The sequence below is a fragment of the Toxorhynchites rutilus genome, chromosome 2 (assembly GCF_029784135.1).
Source record: "Toxorhynchites rutilus septentrionalis strain SRP chromosome 2, ASM2978413v1, whole genome shotgun sequence".
Taxonomy (NCBI): Eukaryota; Metazoa; Arthropoda; class Insecta; order Diptera; family Culicidae; genus Toxorhynchites; species Toxorhynchites rutilus.
In genome coordinates, this window is record NC_073745.1 from 169,113,205 (window position 1) to 169,135,977 (window position 22,773).

Below are 22,773 nucleotides of genomic sequence, written 5' to 3' on the forward strand. Positions count from 1 at the left end.
GAGTCCCGCCGCAATGAAGACACTTGCGCTCTTTCGGGCAAGGATTCTCATTATGGCTCTCTCCACAATCTGCGCAACGTTTTTTGTTGCAACAATAGGCGGCCGTGTGACCGAGTTGCATACATTTGTTGCATTTCATTACCCGGGGTACAAACAACCGAACAGGTAAACGAAGTGCACCTATTGCAACGTAGTTAGGAAGGGCGGAACCCTCAAATGTCACACGAAAAGAGTTTGTCCGATTGAGGACTCTTTTGTCATTTTTAAGTGACACAGATTTCAGTCGATCGCATGCAAGAATCTTCACACTTTTAAGTGAAGAGTTCTTGAAGCGACCGACACCATCGAGTATCTCTTTTCGAGTCAAACCCTTTTCGTTTATTACACCGTCTATTTCAACGTTGCAACAGGGTACGTATACGCGATACTCGATCGCAAAGAGATCACAGCGCGTTATTTCATTCGCTTGGGTTCTGCTGGAGACGACAACTCGTAATTTGTCTGGCCCCATCCGAGTAATCTCGGTAACTTCGGAAAATTGCTGTGTCAACTGTTTTGAGATGCGAATGACGTTAAGTGGTTTGGATTTTCGTCTAAAGTATACGATAAATGGGCCTTTGGCGCCATCAGGGATAGACGAAAATCCTGCTTCTCGTCTTTTTCCTCATCTTCAGAGCTTTCTATCACGTAAACAGAATTTTCCTCCTCATCTTCTGTTTCATCCTCCTGCTCTTCAGGAGGAGGTTCATTATCTGATATATTCTTTGGCGTGGATGGGGGATCCTCCCCGCCCTCTGCCATATTGATAAAAACGAAGAAGTAGACAACTGTTCGATATGAACAGAATATAATAATTTGGAAAATATAAATTAGTAAAAGAAATTATATTTCTATATTAGTTATTGTTGAAAATTTTATTTATTTCAATTTTTGTTATTATGTGTAATTTGAAAATGAAAAAAGTTCCAATAATAGTTCAACGGTGATGTATCAAAATGGACACCCCTAATGCCAACGCTTGCCGATTTGGTAAACACGAAGTTTAAACAATGGTGTAAATCGTGCACAGAAGCTATACAGAATGATGGAAGAAGAAAGAGGAAAATAAACTTCTACTTGCCGCCGCTGTGTAGCGTGTGTGATGATGTGTCTTGCTGCCGGATTGTCTCGATAGCGCACCACTTTTTATGAGCTTTACTTCGCTCGCAGCGCACCAGATGAAAAAATACACACTAGAAACGGATGTAAAAAAACACCTGTATCGGATCAAATATAGGTTCGACCGATCTGCTTGCGAGTTGTCGAAGCAAAATGACCTGCCTGCTTTGCGATGTCTCGGATGGTTATGTTAATTGCAATGCCAGATGCACTTCAAGTGAAATATTCACTAGCGTTCACAGCTCAAGGGGATACATTAAACACAAAACGAGCAGAATAAGCGACCTTTGTTGTTTAGGGCAGAACAAATGTATGGAAGTATGGAAAAATGGGAATGCTTCCCATTTCATCAATTTGAACCGACTGAACAGACTATGGGATTGTAATGTATAGCATATCAAACAAAAAAATTGTAATGGGTTGTATCTAAGACACGACCGCAGTTTTCGACGTAGAACTACGGAATTATATTATTCAATTCACTTGTTAATCACTTCGAATATTATTTTAGAATATTTTCGAAATTTTTGAAATAACTTTTTAGCTATTTAGTTTTTTATTACTTGAGTACCCAGCAAACATTAAGTCGTATGAATAGCTATAATTGGAGGCGATATAAATACAACCAAGACACATTTGTATGATATATGATGCAGATAACTAGCATATACACACAAAAGTGGAGGCGATATACGTATATGCCATATTTTGTACGCATATAAAGCCGTATATAACGATATGCGATGCTTTTTGGACTGATATGCGATTTGATACGACAACGTTACCACTCAATCCATCGATGACATGAAAAATCGTGTTTTTGCATTTTATGCGATTTCAGATATATATGATCGATATTTTGATTGATATTTTATGCGATTGTGATTTGATACGAAATTATATGTGACTTATCATGTGCAAAGTTATACGATTTAATGTTTGCTGGGTAGACTCGAAAGAGTCCAGTAGAGTCGAAAGCTATCAGCACTTCTCATTTATTTGGTTCAACTAGCATCAGACTTTCTTTTTCCAACTCGATACAGAGGGCTTCCTCTCCTTGTATATGTATATAGTATATCAAACAAATCTTGGAGAATTTCCGATTTCATTGGTATGCAAATTTTCAGAATTTGTTCGCTGTGAAAATAGTTATTAACGTTAACTTTATTTCATAAAAACGTGACCTGTTTTCTGATTTGGCACCCTTCCTGAAAGACGTAGTTCTACGTCAAAAAATATTAGAAAATTTTCAATTCGATTGGTATACAAAACGTTTAAATCCGTTCGTAGCAAAAATAGTTATTAACGTTAGCTTTATTTCATAAAAACGTGACCTGTTTTCTGATTTGGCACCCTTAATGTAAGACGTAGTCCTACGTCAAAAATCTAAAATTGGAGGCGATATACAAACATCTAAGACACATTACTTGTATGATGTGTATAACTGGCATATGCATATGAAATATACATGTATATGGGGTATCTGATGTAATATAAACGATAATTATACGATTTATTATTTTCTAGGATGTATGTATATCGCCTCCACGTTTGCATGTATGAGCTGGCTAGACGCATCATATACATGCAATTTATCTTAATTATGAATATAATCCTCAAAATAAAATCATTATACTAAACCTTCGTTTCAAATGACTTGTACAGTTACCAAATCACGCAATAAACATCAAGAATTGCTGGGCATCTCTTATCAATATTTGTTCAAATTTAAAAATGTGCTTAACTCCAGTTTTGTTGACAACTTTTATGCATTCAATTAAATCGTACGATAAATCATTTGTAAACATAAACATTCCCACCTTTCATCCTTCATTAAACACCTCGTAGTAGAAATCTGTCAGTCTGCATACACTCTCCTACGAAACATAGTGGAAAAAATATATTCGTCGATGTAAACAAGCGGTGAAAAAGGAGACACTTTTCGACGAGTGATTTGTATGAAGTTCCACTTAGTGATCCCCGACTTTTGAAAATAATCGTTCATCAGCTAATCGAATACTTTTCAGCAGTTTGTTATTCGATACGATTTATCGCCCCAAATAATCGATTAATCGATTAATCGTCACAATGAGGGAAATAATTAGATAGACTAATATTTCACATTTGCTAGAAAGTCATCTGGAATCAAAAAAGTGTTCATTCCGCCTGAAAATCAATTATTATATATTACGCACCTCTTAATTCGTAAACAAAGCTCAATTCGCGTTGACGGCATTGAGCTTCGTTTGCGAGTTGAGGGGAGCGTCAAAGATAATGCTTGATTTTCAGGATAAAACTGCAGCGGCCGTACGTTTTTTTTCTCTGGACTTGGAACGATTAATCGACGTAAATTATTCGTTCGCTTCGATTATTGGTGGCGCAGTATTCGTTCGATTAATAATCGATTTCTGTAGGAAGTATTCGATTAATCGATTAATCGAACGATTATCGGGGATCACTAGTTCCACTACCGTGGTGGAAGGTAAAACGTAATGTCAGAATTGCCGTTCGGACGTATCCCGTAAGTTTGAACTTATTTACATAGATGGTATCCAAACAACACTAAACATTGACTACAGTTTCGCCGGCACGGTTGATTGCCGTTATGAACCAGCACAAAAAACAAAGTTGCAAATTATGCGCCAGTGGCGGTACCACGATCAAAGCATTCCCTGAATCACATTAGCCGAGCCAGCTGGCGGAAGCATATGCATAAAGGTTACTAGGTTACTATTTTCAACGACAACTGTTTATTTATTATACTGCTTTAAATACCTTCGACGAAATCAAGTGTAACCATACCAACGTAAGTAATAACATAAACAAATCCAAACTTTTCGTCTTGCCATTCCTCATACGTCTTTTCTAAATTGTGTAAATTACGAGCCACCTGTTAACTCCGCCATCTTGGTTGCCACCAGATGTCAACACTGTACACGGCTTACAGAGACAAGGCTAGCTACTCCGGATCAGTCATTTTTAGTGACGTCATCTGAGTCGTTGAAGTAAATAATGTGTTCTTATTTTTTATTTTTCGTGCTTTGTAAGTTTGTGCGTTGATAATATAGTTGATTATATTTAACACCATGAATAATTTGATAAAACATTTATCCACAAAGAACATAATTCTCGGTTTTTCGGAAAGCGAAAGAATCTCTTTTTTGGCTCGATAATGTCATTTTCATAATTTATACACCCGCTCACAGCGCATTGAACCATTTTCGATTTTTCATTTCAGGAACATTCGGAAATCGGAAAACAAAATACAACTAGCGACTGTTTACACTGACGAATCAGATGACGTCATCAAAAAAAAAGTTTACTCGCTAAAGAACTAGCCTTGTCTCTGTACGCCTTGAACACTGTACATCTGTCATCGCGGATTCATTCGTTCTTTGACAACGCGGCGAGTGGTAAGTTTTGCGTAAGCATATTTGCCAAAATGGTAATGGTAATGAATTAGAGAGACTTTAAACTCTGAGAGTTCATTCGTCTCTTATATATTTGCCAAAACTAAATATCTTTTCTTTTTATAGGCAAAAATGATGCCTTCTGATAACATCATAGAAGAGTTGATTAAGTGGGACTTAAGCGAAAATAAAGCTAAAGAAACGTTGAAAAATGCTGCTCTCACTAGAATTGTTCAAATGGCTCTTTCATATGTGCCCAAAAATCACGTCTATGAAAAGGGAAAAGGCCAATTGCTATATCATGTATGTACAAAGATAAAACAACAAATAATAAGCCACCTGGAGTTTCTGGTTCAGGAAATTCTCAACAAACGCTTGGATACAGTGATTCGAATTGATGCTGCCCTCGAATTTCTATTGTCGAATGTCACAAGCACGATTAACATTGTTGAGTTTGAAAAGGCCTGTGGCATTGGGATTGTTGTTACACCAGAAGAAATTGATCGTGTGGTTGAAACTGTGATCAATCGTAATAAGGAGGCGATCACCACTCAAAGATATCGTTTCAATGTTGGAAAGCTGCTTGCTGAAATACGTTCTATTTTGCCTTGGGCAGATGGGAAGGCTGTCAAAAATGAAGTTGATGTTCAAATATTTGATATGCTCGGGCCGAAAACTGAAAGTGATTCGATGCGACTACCGAAAGCAGACAAGAAAAATAAGGAAAAAAATAATTCTCTTGCATGTGAAATAAAGAATGAGTCGATTGAATCGACTGCCATTTCGGTCCCAGAATTAATGGCATCAGTGCACTTCCATTCGCCAGGTCAAAATCATAAAACCGACGGTTATGTTATCACAGATCAAACTGAGCGGCTAATGCGAGAGCATTTGATACGAACAAAAGGTCTAGTTCGTACGCGGTTTCCTCCGGAGCCTAACGGTATTCTACACATTGGTCATGCAAAGGCCATAAACATTAATTTTGGATATGCACAGGCCCATAATGGAGTTTGTATTTTACGTTACGATGACACCAACCCGGAAAAAGAAGACGAAAAGTTTTTCATCGGAATTAAAGATATGGTTGAGTGGCTAGGATATACTCCTTATGAGATTACTCACTCTTCGGACTATTTTCAACAACTTTATGAATGGGCAATATTGTTGATAAAAAAAGGATTAGCATACGTGTGTCATCAGAAGGCGGATGAGATGAAAGGTTTCAATCCAGAACCATCGAAGTGGCGTAATCGTCCTGTCGAGGAGAATCTTCGACTATTCGAGGATATGAAAAAAGGAAAAATTGACGAAGGAGCAGCAACTTTGCGCATGAAAGTAACCCTTGAAGAGGGGAAAGTTGACCCGGTTGCATACCGAATCAAATTTATCCCTCACCATAGGACCGGAACTCAGTGGTGTATCTACCCTACGTACGATTACACTCATTGTTTATGCGATAGCATTGAGCATATTACACATTCTTTGTGCACTAAAGAATTTCAATCAAGACGTTCTTCATACTATTGGCTTTGTAATGCTCTCAACATTTACTGTCCAGTTCAGTGGGAATATGGTCGATTAAATGTGAATTACACTGTAGTTTCGAAACGGAAAATAGCAAAGTTGATAACAGAAGGTAAATATATATATAGAACAATTCGATTTCATGTTTAGAAAATGATCTGATATTGATAGTTTAATGTTTTGTCTAATTCAAGTGCTTGGGAGGTTTCACAAAACGTCATATAGATTCAGTGTTTCTTCTGAATTATACTTACATTACATTTGTGTAAACAAATACTGCAGAACATCAGTTAGTCTCATCCATTTTCCTCGATTCCTACCATATTCGGTACATCAGCGTTTGTCATACTGTGCGCCACTCTGTGATTTGTCTTGGGTTTGTTATTACGCGAAAAGAATCACAATACACCCATACCTCGCTATATGACCGCTCTTTATACGGCATTTCGCTATAACGGCCATCATCAATTAAGGTATTTTTCGATTTACGGCCCAAAATGATTCGCTATAACGGCAAAAAAACTTTTTTTCGATGTCGATATGCAGCCATTCCATGTCAAACTGACAAAGTTGTTCTCAGATTTTCGTGAAGAGTGGTAGTTTTGTTCCTTGTTGAAAAATATTAAAAATATTATTTATTTTTTCACTAGCAGACCGTCCCGTCCAAAATTTATTTTTCGTTATCACATTCACGTTTTCTTACAAAGTGCACGTTATTGGGTCCAATCGTAAAACTATTCATTGATTGATCTTCTAGTCTACCCTTCAAAATTACCTTTTACTATAAAATTCCTAGTACTTCTACCAAAACTCGTCATTATAAAGTCAGATAATTTTATGGCAGCCCCCATGGGGGGTAGGTGTGTCGAACCACCATAGAAACGTTTATCGATCCCTAAAACCACTATATGCTAAGTTTGATTCCATTTGTGTGTGTAGTTCTCGAGTTGTTCAGCAACAGAAATTTGTGTTTCATTTATAAGGCAGCCCCCCTTAAAGACGGGGGTGGAGTGTCTAACCACCATAGAAACATTGATTCCACCCTCATTCGGTTTCATTTGCTTGATTAATTCTTGAGTAATGCAGAAATTTGTGTTTCATCTGTATGGCAGCCTCCCCTTAGAAAGGGGGGAGGGGTCTCAAACCATCGTAAGAACCTCCCCCGACCACATAGAAGCTCGCTTCCTTATTGGCAAAAAACTCGGATAGTCAATTTTCACAGGCCTCTTTTGTGGCTGCACTTCTGACTACCTAGCTCGTTCGCCATGAACAAAAACAGGTAGTAGTCACTTGGTGCAAGGTCCGGACTATACGGCGGATGCAAAAGAACCTCCCATCCGAGCTCCCGGAGCTTCTGGCGCGTCACCCAAGAAGTGTGTGGCCTGGCGTTGTCCTGATGGAAGACAATGCGGCCTTTGTTTATCAAATATGGCCTCTTCTTCACGAGTGCTACCATCAAGCGGTCCAGTTGTTGGCAGTACAGGTCCGAATTGAGCGTTTGGCCATAGGGAAGCAGCTCATAATAGATTATTCCTTGACTATCCCACCAAACACACAGCAGAACCTTCCTGGCCGTTAATGAGGGCTTGGCCACCGTCTGAGCCGCTTCAGCGGGCTTCGACCACGACCGTTTGCGCTTCACGTTGTCGTAAGTGACCCACTTTTCATCGCCAGTCACCATCCGCTTCAGAAACGGGTCGATTTTGTTGCGATTCAGCAGCGATTCACATGCGTCGATACGGTCAAAGATGTTTTTTTGCGTCTACGTATGTGGCACCCATACATCGAGCTTCTTTGTGAATCCAAGCTTCTTCAAATAGTTAATAACGGTTTGATGACTTATCCCCAGCTCTTGGCCGATGCTACGGCTGCTTGTATGCCGGTCTTTCCCGGCTAATTCAGCGATTTTGTCGCAATTTTCGACGACAGGCCTTCCGGAGCGCGGCTCATCTTCGACGACCTCTACACCAGAACCAAAACGTTGAAACCATCGTTGTGCGGTGGAAATGGAAACTGTATCGGGTCCATGAACTGCACAAATTTTATTGGCAGCTTGAGATGCATTTTTGCCTTTGTCATAGTAGTACTGTAAAATATGTCGGATTTTCTCTTTATTTTGCTCCATATTTGCGACACTATAACTCACGAACGACTTAACCAAACAAAACACTGTCAAGGACTATATTATAGCGCTATATTATAGGACTATATATTCCAACAAGCTATAGTATGACACGATACAATATATATATATATATATATATATATATATATATATATATATATATATATATATATATATATATATATATTTATATATTTATATATATATATATATATATAAATATTAGCTAACCCGGCAAACTTCGTCCCGCCCATTTACTTGATTAATTCTCGAGTAATGCAGAAATTTGTGTTTTATTTGTATGGCAGCCACCCCTAAGAGAGGGGGGAGGGGTATCTAACCACCATAGAAACATTCATTGCATCCTTAAGTTTCCATATGCCTAATTTGGTTTCATTTGCTTGATTAATTCTCGAGTAATGCAGAAATTTGTGTTTCATTTGTATGGCAGCCCCCCCTTTGAGTGGGGGAAGGACTGTCTAACCATCATAGAAACATTTATTGCACCCTAAAACTTTCACATGCCAACTTTGGTTTCGTTTGCTTGGTTAATTTCCGAGTAATGCAGAAATTTGTGTTTCATTTGTATGGCAGCTCCCCCTTAGAGAGGGGGGAGGGGTCTCAAACTATCACGAAAACCTTCCCCGGCCCCAAAAACCCCCACATAGCAATTTTCATGTCGATCGGTTCAGTAGTTTCCGAGTCTATAAGAATCAGACAGACAGACAGACATCACTCCATTTTTATATAGATATATATATATATATATATATATATATAGAAAACGTGGATGTTTGAAGGTATTGATAACAAAACACAAATTTAGGGCGGGACGAAGTGTGCCGGGTCAGCTAGTATATATATATATATATATATATATATATATATATATATATATATATATATATATATATATATATATATATATATATATATATATATATATATATATTATATATATATATATATATATATACTTTTATTTACCGATCTTTGGATTATAAAGTCAACTTAGATACTAACTCTAGTTCCCTGTCGCTAAGCCTTATATAACTATCAATTTCTAAGTCAGCATAATTAATTCAATCTTGGTTGGTTCCCGTTCATGATGTGTCGTGTTGCATCTGGTTCTCCGGATTCTGCTGACGATGTCTTCTATGGCGATAGCGCTGGAATTTGTTTTGGCATCGTACGGTTCGTTGGAAATGTTTACATGATGACTGCGTGGCACGATGATTATCTGACCTTGATGTGTAGTGTGGATTGTTGTGCTGCTGGGCTGGTTTCCGTACATAACTATATATATATATATATATATATATATATATATATATATATATATATATATATATATATATATATATATATATATATATATATATATATATATATATATATATATATATATATATATATACATATACTAGCTGACCCGGCACACTTCGTCCCGCCCAAAATTTGTGTTTTGTTATCAATACCTTCAAACATCCACGTTTTCTTACTATGAGTAAGTTCATAGGTCCTATCGCAGAACTGTATATTGATTGATCTTCTAATCGACACCGTTGAATTTACCTTTTACTATAAAATTCATAGTATTTCTAACAAAACTCATCATTATAATATCAGATTATTTTCAGACACAATTCTCGTTCAAGATTTTTCAACCACTTGCAAATAACATGTTTCTCCGTTACATGGAATAAATGTTTTATACAGAAAATATGATAGAATCAAGACAGCCCTAAATCGTTAAATTCCTTCCTCGAGTTCTGCATCTATCAAACACATCCGGCGATCCTGTTTTTGGTATAGGTAAAAGAAGATATAGGAGTGCGTTTCATCACATTAAAATCCATATCCAGTTTCGAACAAAGATCAATTTCGCTAGCGCAAACATCAAATGGACTAACAGCCATTGTCACCATGTAATTGTAGAACATATGGGAGTTTTTCGAATTTTCCCCTTTTGCCTTCAGAGTTTTCCGAAAATTTTCAATTGTCATGTTTGGTTGGAATAGGGAGGGGTATCTTACCATTATAGAAACATTTCTCATACCCAAAAACCCTCACAAGTATACAGCCCTGCGCTGACTACCGTTTGACATAGCTGTCAACCAAAGCGTCATATCGTTAGTTGAATGTCAGCCATTTTACAATATGGATCGTTTTAGCATCGCACAACGTGTTAATTTTGTTAAATTATACTACAAAAATGATGAAAACCCGGCAAATGTTTTTCGAGCATTACGGACGGATTTTTTTTTCCGTAGCGGATATTGTGAAACCTGTGCATCATCTTAATGTGCGTTCGGCCGAAAATATTGCTGCTGTTGCTGCCAGTGTGGATGATGACCCGCATGTTTCGATTCCACGGCGTGCTCAGCAAATTGGGCTTGTCAAACACATCATTATGGCGATTTTTGCATTTGGACTTGCTCCTACATCCATATAAAGTCCAACTGCGAGGACTTTATATGGATGTAGTTGTATATAACTTATCGCGATGCGATGTCGTCAAGAGTGAAATATGATGCGCGCGCCACTTTATGCTGATGTGTCCTGTTGAGCCAGGTGTTTCTGCTTTCTGCTGTGCGGGATGATAACGGTGTTGATTGATTTACGCTTTGTTTATGTCGTTGGTTCTCATGGTTAATTTAATGAATGGTGGAATTGTATGGCTTCTTCTATGCGCGATGGTGATTCAATTTCCCTTAGCGCGACTGCTACTTTTTGCTGTTCCAGCGATATTGATTCTAGCCATTTTGAGCTGTTTTCCGTTGAAGGCGATTTGATAATGTCGTTCTCAACTACTTCCTCCTTTGAAGAAGAATCGTCTCAATTCGAAAAAAAAACTTATGTTCGACATTTGGAGTATCTATGGGCGATTGATGGTTTTGTTGTATTTTGATTTGTAGTTTTCTATTTCTCGTGATGAAGACAAGTGTTATGATGCCGAGGATCATACTTAGGCTGGATAAGCTGATTGATGTATAATTATGAATTCTATGCTGTTTATCCAGCATTTTCAGTTGAATTCTGTTTGTAATATTGAGCGTTTTGATGTCTAGATTTGGTTCAAATGAGATTTCCTTTATCTCAAGGCCGTCCATCGGAATTACTAGTGTACGAACTCTCAACGAACAATTCCAATATTGGAGAATTCTGATACTTTGATAATTATGGAACAATTGCGGTATTCTATGAGAAATGTTCCGTTAAGGGATCGGCTATCTATTCCACAGGTAGATTGTTTCTTTAGGTTTATGGTTTGTATGGCAAGTATTAAGTTGCTTGTCAGAGCTTTTATGGTAGAAACGGAATTATGGCTTACGAAATTACAATCTCCAGATAATCCTTTTAGTAACATAGAGAAACATTTGTCATCTGTGAAGTTTAGCAAGTTTTCATGGCTGCATATTGTTGTTTTCTCGATGAGTGGACATTTCGTTGCGATGAAGATGTGGTTTTCATTGACTATAGCTCTTTTTGCAGGTAATTTCATTATCTTATTGTTTATTGGTAATGGCTCTAACAAAACACTCGAATATTTTTTGTTTTCCGTATGGGGTATTAGTATACCAAAAATTAGTTGGCTGTTGTTGAAAAATACATTGAGTTCTAGGAATTCGTACATTTGTGTTGTATGTGTTACTTACTCCTCCCGCTTTAAGCCTATTGCTTGCAAAACTTAATTCTTCAGGAGAGAGAATATTTTTTGATATTATTTTTATTCTGGCAAAGTGTATGGCTTCCTCGATGTTTTCTAGATGTTCGTTTAATTGGTCTAGGCCCATTACCAATTTTATGGATTCCCTTAAAATAACTACGTTTTCCTTACTATCTTTGCGCTCTCTGGCGGCAATAAGATTATTCGTTATTGTATTTTGTTGTTCATTTAGTTGTTGTATAATTTTATTGATTCTATCTTGGAAATTTGAATTTTATTGTATTATTTTCCTGAACTAACACTGTATTGCTTCGTCTTATTTCTTGTATATTACTATTGATTTCGATTAAATCATTTTCATCGAGGTTGCCTGTAATTTGTTTCATGCCTGTACCCAAAAAATTTAACAGGTCTCTTTTAGATCTATTGTGCGGATGCAAGTGATTTGATGTCTACTTGTACAGCTTAGACATCGAGGGACGTGGTATTAGCAATGTACTACTCGCCATGATTTGAGGTGTAAGAATGATTTTATTAACTCTCTCAGACATATTCTACCATGCATGCGGCGATGCCTACGTGACACTTTCTGCCGCAGTCAGCATAAATCGCAATCGCCTGTTCTCGGAACTTTGGACTCTTGCTAATTCTGCTGATCGCGCGCCTTGAATGTATCGTTAAGGCGGGCATCCACCACACGCCCTTTCTTATAAAATTTAAAAATTATGCTATAGTTTAATTTTTAAATCAAGTTTAAAGTTGTTATAATCTTCTTCTTATTTATAGTAGTATTATAAGCAATATAATAAATTGAGTTGATGATAAATTGTTATTAATTGATATTGTAATTGATTACATTGATATTGTATTGATATTGAACTGTTAACGCTAAAAATTAATATTGTATAAATATATTTAATTGAAGATCATTTAATGTTTCAAATAGAGTGTTACAATGAATTATTATGGTGAATTACAATTATGGCATATTATAATTATTATTATTATTATTATTATTGTTATTGTTGTCATTTTCTAAACATCCACCACACGTCCTATGTATGGTTTGACTCTACATTTATGCACTAAATCTTGTTTTCCTTGAATTAAAATTTTTATGTTTGGATCTAAATCTTCCAATACTTGAAATGGACCAGAATATTTCTCATCCAATTTCCTTGCTGTTTCATTTTTTAGTAGGATTAAATCTCCTTGTTTATGATTCCTTATTTTCGCGTTTCCATTTATGTGTTCTGTCCTGACGGTTTTTTCTCGTATTAATCTTTCCTTTACTTCGTTGTGACATATTTGTAGTCGTAGTTTCATGCGTTTACTATAATCGTCAAAGTTATAAATAGGTTCAGGTTTGTTGTCTGTAAGGTTTGATGGCATTCTAGACTGTTGGCCATACACGAGATAGAAAGGTGTAAATTGTGTAGTAGAATGAACCGTATTATTATAGGCAAATTCATAATATGGTACCCAGTCTATCCATGAAAATAACTTGTTATCACACTGGATTCTTAAGAAATTTCCAAGTGCTTTGTGTGAGTTTTCTAATGCTCCTATTGATTCATGGTGGTATGCTGTGCTATTTAGTTTTTCAATATTCAGGAGTTTTGCAACTGATGTGAACAGTTCCGACATAAACTCTGTTCCTCTATCAGTCGCAATCCTCTCTGGCACGCCATATTTTAATACGACGCTTTTTACGAAAGCTGAGGCTACTGTTTCAGTTGCTTTGTCCTTTATTGGAGTAGCGGTAATGAATTTTGTCAACTCGCACTGCGTTGTCAAGATATACTCATAACCTACTGAAGGAATCAACGGTCCAACAAGGTCTAAATAAATCTTTTCAAACGCTGCGCCAGCTGTTGTAGTAATTGTCATAGGAATTTTCTCTTTGTTGATTGATTTATATTTTTGACATTTTACACAAGATTTAACAAATTTCGCTACATCTTGGTTCATGCCTTTCCAGTAGTATTTTTGTCTGATCGTGTTTATTGTTCTTTTGATGCCTGCATGTCCTGCGGTTGGCAACAAATGATAGTCATTAAGGATCAACTTTTTAGTTAATTCGTCCGTTATAATTTTCACCTTGTTTGAGATTTTGATTATATTTGGTATCCCTTTGATTAAATCATGATTTATTATTTTTTCATAGAATTTGTGCGCACATTCATTGTTGATTTTTATGTATAATTCGTCGACGTTATGAATTTTGCATATTGCTCCAAGTTTATCCATTGTTCGTCGTAACGATACCAAGGATTCTGTTGGTTTAATAATTATTTCTTCTTTCTCAGGGATCCACGTTATGTTCTCTTGAAAATCATTATTTTGTATTTTAATTTGAGCTTTCTTTCCATGTGAAGTATCATGGCCATTGATCACATCACCTGTGGAAGATTCCGATTTTTCTTTTCTAGCTTGCATTCGGGTTGTTATGAATGCATCTTGGCTTAATTTTGTATTCATGTCTTTCAATTCAGCTGTTGAAATACGTGATAGCGCGTCCGCTACTACGTTCTCACAACCTTTTATGTAATAGACATCGAAATTGTATTCTTCAAGAGCTAGACGAAACTTCGTCAGCCTGCTTGAAGGGTCAGTTAATGTAAAAAGGTACACTAAAGGCCTGTGGTCTGTGTACAATTCAAATTTTCGCCCATATAAATAGGTACGGAAATGTCGGACTGCCCAAACCACAGCCAAAAGTTCCTTCTCTATAGTTGAATAATTTTTTTCTGCGCTATTTAGCGTCTTGCTTGCAAAGGCTATTGGTTTGTCATTATTGTTACTGAGTACTGCACCTATACCATAACCTGAAGCGTCAGTATGTAGTTTAAAAATATTTCGTTCGCTAAAATCTGGATAATCTAACACCGGTGGGTTTATAAATTGTTCCTTTAATTTTTGGAATGCTGTTTCTCATTCCGAAGTCCAATTGAATGGAATGTTTTTTCTCGTAAGGAAGTTTAATGGAATACACGTTTCAGCAAAGTTTCGAATGTGTTTCCTGTAATAGTTGGCGAATGCTACGAAGCGTTTAACTTCGTCAGCATTTGAAGGGCTTTTCCAAGTTTTTATAGTTTCAATTTTTGAAGGGTCAGGAAGGACACCTTCTTTTGAAATAAAATGTCCTAGATAAAGCAGTTCTTGCTTCAAAAAATTACACCTAGAAGGATTAAGCTTCAAATTTACTCCTCGAAGTCTTTGAAATATAGAAATTAAATTTTCATTGTGTTCGTCAAATGTTTTACCAAACACAATAATATCATCAAGGTAGATTAAACATCTTTCCAAATTAAGTCCCGACATCGCTACGGTCATCAATCGTGAAAAAGAGGATGGGCTGGTTTTTTTTTATTCTTTATTTCAGAGGTTTTCAGCCTCCTGGGCTGGTTCACCTCTTTATCGACGGCATTGCCGCAAGGTTTCGTTAGGAACAGATTGCACATAAATTATCACATAAAAATTGGACGTAAAAATTTAACACATATAAATCCTTTTGCGAGACATGACTTAACAAAGAACTTGCTGTTTGCTTGTTGGACCAGATGGCATGGATGTCCTCGGACCATGGCTCCAGGCCAGTGGAGAGGAAGCCGTGCCGTTGAAGATGCCGGCGTGTTCTTATTCCCCTTCATCGTGGAGGGGAAGGAACAAGGATCTTCTTGACTGATCCATTGTTCAGACGCTAGATCTTAAAAAATAGTTCGGCATCTTTTAGGTAGCAGACAAGTGCTGCTACTCTTGCTGGATCGTCCTTCAAGATTTCCCTTACACTCCCGCTGATTCCATGTAGGTTTCGTAGATCATCGAATTTCGGGCAACCACACAAGAAGTGCTCGACGGAGTTGTGGATTTGGCAGAGGTCGCAGAGTAGATGGAAGGGTCCTCTATTGAATCCGTGTGAGACCGAGCAGTGACCGGTCCTCAATCTGGACAGGATTCGTTGTTCTCTCATTCCTTTAACATCGTCAAACCTGACAATCGTGCCCTTGACTTTTCTGAGGAACTGCCCCCTCTCTGCAAACCACCTTTCGGTCCAAAAGGTGCGGAAAGAGTTGGTGATCCACAACTTCACATCGTCAAGCGGCACATCCCGAGTGAAGAACGGTCTGGTGTGACCAATTCCGGCAAACTGGTCGGCCGCTTCATTCCCTGCGATGCCGTTGTGTCCGGGGACCCACATGAGCACAGTGTCGGGCAATATGTTCTTCCTGATGGCCTGTACCCATGGATGTTTGGACCTGGTCGCACCGATGGCATCAATGGCGCTTGCCGAGTCGGAGACGACCAACAACGGCTTGGAAGATGAAGTTGTAGTTGCCTCGAAGATGCCGGCCACTTCGGCCGAGAAGACCTGGCAGATGTCCGCGAGTTTCTTGCTGGAAATCAGACTATTATTATTATCGCTTACCCCAAATCCAACTCCCGATGGTCCTTTTGAGCCGTCCGAGTATCTGATCTCGTGGAGACGGTATTTTTCTGCTATGATGGCCTTGAAATATTCTAGCAGACCGATCGAGCTCACCCTGGCTCGAAAGTTGTCCCTAATACCGTTCTCGACGAGAACAGTTGGGAACCTCCAGTCGTTCGCACCAAACCAGGATTGTTTTGCCACTGGGGGGAGGTTGGCGTGCGCCACCCGCTGCAGGATCGTGTTGCTAAGGGCGGTCAGGTGGGTCTCCCCTCTACCGCTGGTTTTCGACAAGAAACTGGCAGTCCTGGCTACGATCGCCGAGTCTATGATCAGATCGAAAGGAGGTTCTCCAATTTCGGCGCAGACAGAGGCAGCTGGTGTTGATGGCAGGAGACCGGAGACAGTCCGTAGTGCTTTGTTGTAGATCGGTGCCAGAGATTTTGGGAGCTTGTCTCCAGCCAAACACGTCAGTTCAAGGCCATAGGTGAGGCGGCTGCTGATGATGGCTTTAGCCACCCGTAGCCGAATATTTCTGTTGTTGCTCCGGTGCGGTTTGGAAATGGTTTTCAGAAGGTTCATCCGGGTGGCACAGCTCTTCTTAACTTCCTCGAAATGGCGGAGGAAGTTAAGTTTGTGGTCAACAAACACTCCAAGGATCTTTAGCGTTTTTCGGCGGGGAATGTTGTTTTTGTATAGCTGGACCCTGGAGTTGGGACCCTGATGTCTATCGCTGCAAATCACCATATGGCCGCTCTTCTGCGCTGAAAGTCTAAATCCTCTCTCGGCCGCCCACCGGCCGATGGCATTGGTAGCTGCCTGTATCCTGATGCGTGGAATCCTATGGGTGTCACCCACTGCCATCAGAAGAATGTCGTCCGCGTAGACAAACACGAAGACTCCCCCAGACAGGACCTGGAACAGGCTATTCATGGCGACGAGAAAGAGGGTGACGGTACTCCTGTTTCCTCGAAAGCTCGGGAACTGATCTTACCAATTTTGACCTCAAAGGTTCGGCGTGTGGCGAAGTTCTTGATGAAGTGCAGTAATTTCCCGTCAACGCCCCAATCTGCCAGAGTTTTCAGCACTAACGGAATCCATGTTCTGTTGTATGCCTTTTCTAGGTCCAGTGCTACCATCTCCATGTGCTGACGGTTCCTGTTGGCTTCGGCTATCACGTCTCCGAGGGTCGCGAAGTAATTGTTGGTGCCCATACCCGGTCGGAAGGCGAACTGTCGATAGTCCAATTTCCTATTTTCGGTTAGAAAGGTGACCAGGCGTCTATTCGCCATTCTTTCCAGGATCTTAGATGAACAGGAGGTTAAGGAAATTGGACGGTAGCCTTTCACGTTGTTGCTGCTTTGACCGACCTTAGGTATTACTAGGCTGTGTCTCCAACCCTCGGGAAATTCGTGTGTATTCCACAGGTCGTTAAAGATGCTGAGAAGGGTGGACTGTCCGAGCTGAGACAACTGTTTCAGCATCTTATAGCCGATACCGTCAGGGCCAGTTGACTCACCTTTTGCGGAACGTAGGGCAACAGAAAGTTCCTCGATGGTGAAGTTCCGGTTGAGAGGATTATTAGGACGACTCATAGGGACCACAAAGTTGCTGACCGAAGTGATACCCGCTCCCTGTCGACGGATGAAATCGGGCTCATATTCGGAGATCGAGGACAATCCCGCGAAATATTCGCCGAGCGTGTTCGAAGTATCTACCGGATCGCTGAAGGTTATACCATACACTTGAAGAATGGGATTGTATGGCCTTCTCTTCCCATTTAGTGCATTTACTCTGCGCCAAAGATCCGCAGAGGACTGGTTTTCGTTGATAGACTCCAGAAAACCAGTCCAACTGTCTAACTTCGCCTTCCGGATTAACCGCCGTACTCTGATGTGTTGCGCTCGATACCTGTTCATAGCAGCTTCCTTCATTGGGTCTCCTACTGGTAGTCGTTTGGCCGTACGCAGAAACTTTCTCCGCTTCTTGACCTCCCACTTGATGTCCTCGGACCACTAATGCAGCGCTTTTTTCCCCGGAGTGGTTTTCGTTCTTGGGATGGAGGCTTCGGCCGCCTCCATAATGGTTTTGTTGAAAGTGGCAATGGTGGTTGGGTTGTCTCTAGATATCAAGAAGTCGGAGGATGTTTGAAAGGCTGTCCAGTCAGCTCTTTCGAAGATCCATCTTGGTCTGCGAGTAGTGAGCGGCGGCGGGCCGTTAAAGCTAATGGTTATCGGGTGATGATCGCTGCCATGAAGGTCGTCGGCTTTGTTCCACCCTAACCTATCCACCAAGTTGAGACTAGCTGCTGAAATATCAATGGCTGTGTGGCTCGTTCCTCTACGGAAAGTGTCAGTGCCGTCATTTAAGACCGAGAGCTCCATCACCCCCAAGAGGTCGGCGATGATATTCCCTCTGACGTCTGGTGTTTGCATTCCCCAGTTGCGGTGATGAGCATTGAAGTCCCCCAAGATGATTTTTGGGTCCTCCAAGCCTGCTACCGCTTCAAGCAGCTTCCGTCGTAGTTCCGGGATTACGCCACACGGCAGGTATATACAAATGATGGTCACCGGAATCGGGGCCTCGATTCGGACTGCTATTATTGGCAGGTCAGTGGATATTTGTTTTCGCAAATGGGGAATGTTTCTCCGGACACCCAAAGCAACGGAGTGTTGCAAAACAGAGCCCCGCTTAGTGTACCAGTGGAATCTACCCCCGACAATTTTCTGTATGTTCGTTGTGGAAATTCGATTTATCTCTTGGAGTGCGATGACGGACGGACATAGCTCTCGGTCAAGGATCTCCAGTTCTCCCAAGTTGTTGTACAGTCCATTGATGTTCCATTGCAGAGCGAGGTTGGTGGACATACTTTCCTGGTGATGGGCGGTGTGGTGGGGTATCAGAGGTGTAGTGGTACTGAATGTGACGATTCCCGGTGGAACTCCACCGACGATAACAGGTTGGGCAGCCATTCCACTCGGAAGCAGCCGAGGAAAGGTGGTGAGGTTCGTTGGGGAGCTGGAACTCCCGGCCATAGCTTGCGTGAAATCTCCTCGGCTACGTCTCCATGCATCATAGATATTGGCATCGGACCTCGCTTCGGCTGGTATAGGCGAAACAGGCCTGTCATGAGCTTCCAGTGGAGTGGTTGTGGCGGCCGGCTTAGCCCTGGCGGCGAGACGAGCGGATCTTCGGCGGATTGGGATATTAACTGTGGATGGTGTTGTGTCGGCAGCTGGAAAGATCGCAGTGGCAACGATACGCGGTGTTGTCGAACAAGACAGCGGTGCGCGGCGACTGGGAGTAGAACTCTCAACCAGCGTTCGTTCACTTGACCCGACGGCGGGAAAAAACGGTTCGGCGTCACTGCAATCCTCTGCGCTACTTTGTGATTTGGCGGTGGATACTTCGGTGATAATGGCACAGGGTAGCGGAAGTTGCACAATGTCGGCAGAAGAAACTCCAGTGAGATCGATCGGGGAACGAGTGATTCCACCCTTGTGCGTCCCGAGATCTGATGCAGTTCCCACGCAGTCCTTCGGGGAATAGACGTTGCCGCCCTTGTGCGTCCCGATTTCTGGTGCTGGTCCCACGTGGTCCTTCGGGGAACAGGTGTTGCCACCCTTGTGCGTCTCGAGTTCAGGTACAATTCCCACGTAGTTCGTCGGGGAATAGGTGTTGCCACCCTTGTGCGTCCCGAAAGCTGGATCGTAAAATACTGCATCTCCCTGGCGCCGGGGGTAGACCGTCAGTACCGGTGGGGGTATAACGTCCGCACTGACGGGGCCTCGACTACCAGGAAATATCGCTGGGTTTCGTTCTTCATCGACGTTGGTTTGTTTCTTCGTCCACAGGCTGCAGAGGTTGTCCAGCAGTTCCGGTGGGGGTGTAACGTCCGCACTGCTGGGGCCCTGCATACCTGGGGCTCTGCTGCTTCAGTCAGCGACAGTTCGCGGCGAGGGATGCCGGAGGTTGTCCGTCGATTCCGGTGGGGCTGTAGCGTCCGCATCTACGGGGCCCCGACTATCCCTACCGGAGAGCTGATTGGTGGAGTAGTGGTTGGCGACAGGTGAGGTCGAAACACTATTTGGGCTGACGGTCCTTACCGCTAGTCAGCGGTGGGTATGGAGAGTCTGATCGCTGATTAGATCGAGGGTTATATGGAGGCAAGGCGGGTTGCTTGCCTACTGTTGACGATCTCTGACGGATGTCCTTCGGTGGTTGTATAAGCGGGGATTCAGGTTTTCTTTTATTCGAGGGCGTTGCATTTGTAGTTCGATCTCCAGACTGGGCGGTAAGAAGTACTGGTGTAGACGGAGATGGTGTTCTCGTAAGCGTGTCATCTAGTTCGTTGGATTCTATGTCGGAGTCAGAGGAATTGACCAAGCTGGAGTTTTGTGGTAATATGCTTGTGGATTTGGCCAGTCGGGAGGATGTAGGGGTGTTTAACAAGGAGGGAGGGCTGGAATGGGTGACTTTTATTACCTCGGATGTTTCGACACTTTTTGTTTGGGGCAATAATGACCTGGCTTTAGATATCTCCTTCTGTTGCAGAGTGATGATTTTGTCCTTCTGGGTCAATCGTTGCTCCATGGCCGCTAGTGTATTGGCCATCTGATCGATTTTATCCACCAGAGACTTGATCATCTCCGTGTTTTTTAACGCCTCGATACGTTGTAACTCCATTGAAGCGGCCATGTTCGCGATAGTAAGATCTTTTTCTTCTATTTTTTCACCAGGTCATTTGTTTTTCGATCCGGGGCTGCCTCCTTATTTGGTATGTGGTCGGGTACTCTGTCTCCTCTGACAGCTTGGGCATAGCTTACCGAGCGACCATTTTCTGCCTCAAAGATTAATCTTGCCATTTTGTAATCGACGTCCCTGTCCACTTTAAGCTTTTGTATTGTATTCTCCTTCTGGTATTCCGGACAAGAACGGGAAGCAAGATTGTGACCTGCGGAATTGCATCTGCTGCAGAACGAGGGCTGCTGGCATTTGGGACCTTCCGCCGGAATCGCATGGTTAACGGAACAATTCCCACAGGTTGGCGTATTTTGTCTACACTTGATTTTTGTGTGACCGAATGCCCAGCATTTAAAGCATTGCATGGGCGATGGGTAATACGGCCTCGTTCTTACTCGCAGATAGCCAAAGTAGATGAATTCAGGTGTACATGTACCATTCACTGTCAGGATTAACGCAGGAGTGTTTTCTACTGCGTCTGGACCGGTCCGTCGTTTGAGTCTTCTAGCCGCTGTCACTTTTTGGTCTTTGAGGCAGTCCACAATGTCCTCCTCCGACATATTAATTGTTTGTGCGCAACTGACAACACACTTGGTGCTGTTCAAGTGTTTGTGGTAGGTGACCTTGACGTTTGTACCATCAGATAATTGTGTCAGCTGTAGTAGAGCATCCGCTTTTTTTTTATTACGAACTTTGAGAGCGTAAGCCGCACCATTGCTCTCTGGGAAGGCGCCCTCGATTTTCTTAACACAGCTCTCAATAGATTTACGAATGAGAAAAGGTGCGGGGGGAAGGTCCTTATCTTTACCGTCATCGCCAACACCAGTAATGCGCAGTACAATAAGCTCACCGTGTTCACCATCCGGATCCATATGTTCTGGTAACGTTGCTCCCGAATAACTGCCTTGAATATTGCGGTAGTTCCCACCGCCTTTATGGCCCCACACCGTGGGTGCGGGGCCGGGGACATCCGCCATGGCGGCGGCCCAGCGAATACTCAATCACTGCCAAACACCACTAAAATGTTTTTTGTTATCACGCACTACGGGGGAGGCCCGACCCTTACCCGACAACCGGTACGGCTTCTATGTCCACAAACAGCACGAAAATTATTTGTTTTGTACAATTAAAAAGTGTTACAAATTGTACACCAAACAGGATAACACAAACGATATGTCCAAAAACTTGTGTACGGCGCTGTAACCGCACCAGCGCTAGCTACTCAACAAACGTAAACAATTGTTCACAATACTACTGGTACACACGATATTCGCGGCGGATAAACAGGCGGTACGGACACAAACTAACGACGGTAAAACTCACTTCCACGGCCTGCGTGGTGCCCCGTGAAATTTACACGTACAATTATATATAATGTTAGACAAAATAAACATAAACTACGATTATTCGCAGCGGGAGAAAAATCTATGTCTACTCGCTTGCGATATAACAATGGCTGTGAGGATGGGCTGGTTTTCAGTCCCATCGGCAGTCGGGTCATCTGATATTGGCCCGACGGTGTTGAAAAAGCAGTAATGTGTCTGTCTTCAGGCTTTAGGTTACATTGGTAGTAGCCTTGCGACAGATCTAAATGAGTAAAGTATTGCGCACCTGCTAGTGAATCAATCACCTCCTCAATGTTTGGAAGAGGGAATTTATCATCTTGAAGACTAGTGTTGACTTTTCTATAATCAATCACCAATCTCCACTT

General features: G+C 41.3%; 2 protein-coding genes across 4 annotated transcripts in view; one reads left to right on the forward strand and one right to left on the reverse strand.

Moving 5' to 3' along the window:
- Window positions 1-3,675: 3,675 nt before the first annotated feature.
- LOC129771292 (probable glutamine--tRNA ligase) overlaps window positions 3,676-22,773 on the forward strand; it is a 57,308-nt gene continuing 38,210 nt past the window's right edge. The window contains exons 1-3 of one of the 3 annotated variants that reach the window (XM_055774780.1): window positions 3,676-3,964; window positions 4,397-4,571; window positions 4,695-6,207. In XM_055774780.1, the coding sequence (XP_055630755.1) occupies window positions 4,701-6,207 (1,507 nt within the window). In that variant the 5' untranslated portion in view covers window positions 3,676-3,964; window positions 4,397-4,571; window positions 4,695-4,700. Of the gene's footprint in view, window positions 3,965-4,396; window positions 4,610-4,694; window positions 6,208-22,773 lie in introns of those variants that run through there. The other 2 variants (XM_055774779.1, XM_055774778.1) reach the window with 2 other exon arrangements.
- On the reverse strand, window positions 15,346-17,262 carry LOC129771293 (uncharacterized). Its single transcript, XM_055774781.1, has 2 exons — window positions 16,581-17,262; window positions 15,346-16,538 (listed from the first exon to the last, which is right to left on the reverse strand). Exons 1-2 carry the CDS (start codon window positions 17,250-17,252, stop codon window positions 15,594-15,596), a joined length of 1,617 nt encoding a protein of 538 aa, XP_055630756.1. The 5' UTR covers window positions 17,253-17,262; the 3' UTR covers window positions 15,346-15,593.

Excerpts from the sequence above, each read along its gene's own strand:
- LOC129771293 (XM_055774781.1), bottom strand. The coding sequence starts at position 17,252 with ATGAATAGCCTGTTCCAGGTCCTGTCTGGGGGAGTCTTCGTGTTTGTC. Across the intron at positions 16,539-16,580 it reads GCGGTAGAGGGGAGACCCAC|GCCAACCTCCCCCCAGTGGC; the intron begins CTGACCGCCCTT and ends CGGGTGGCGCAC.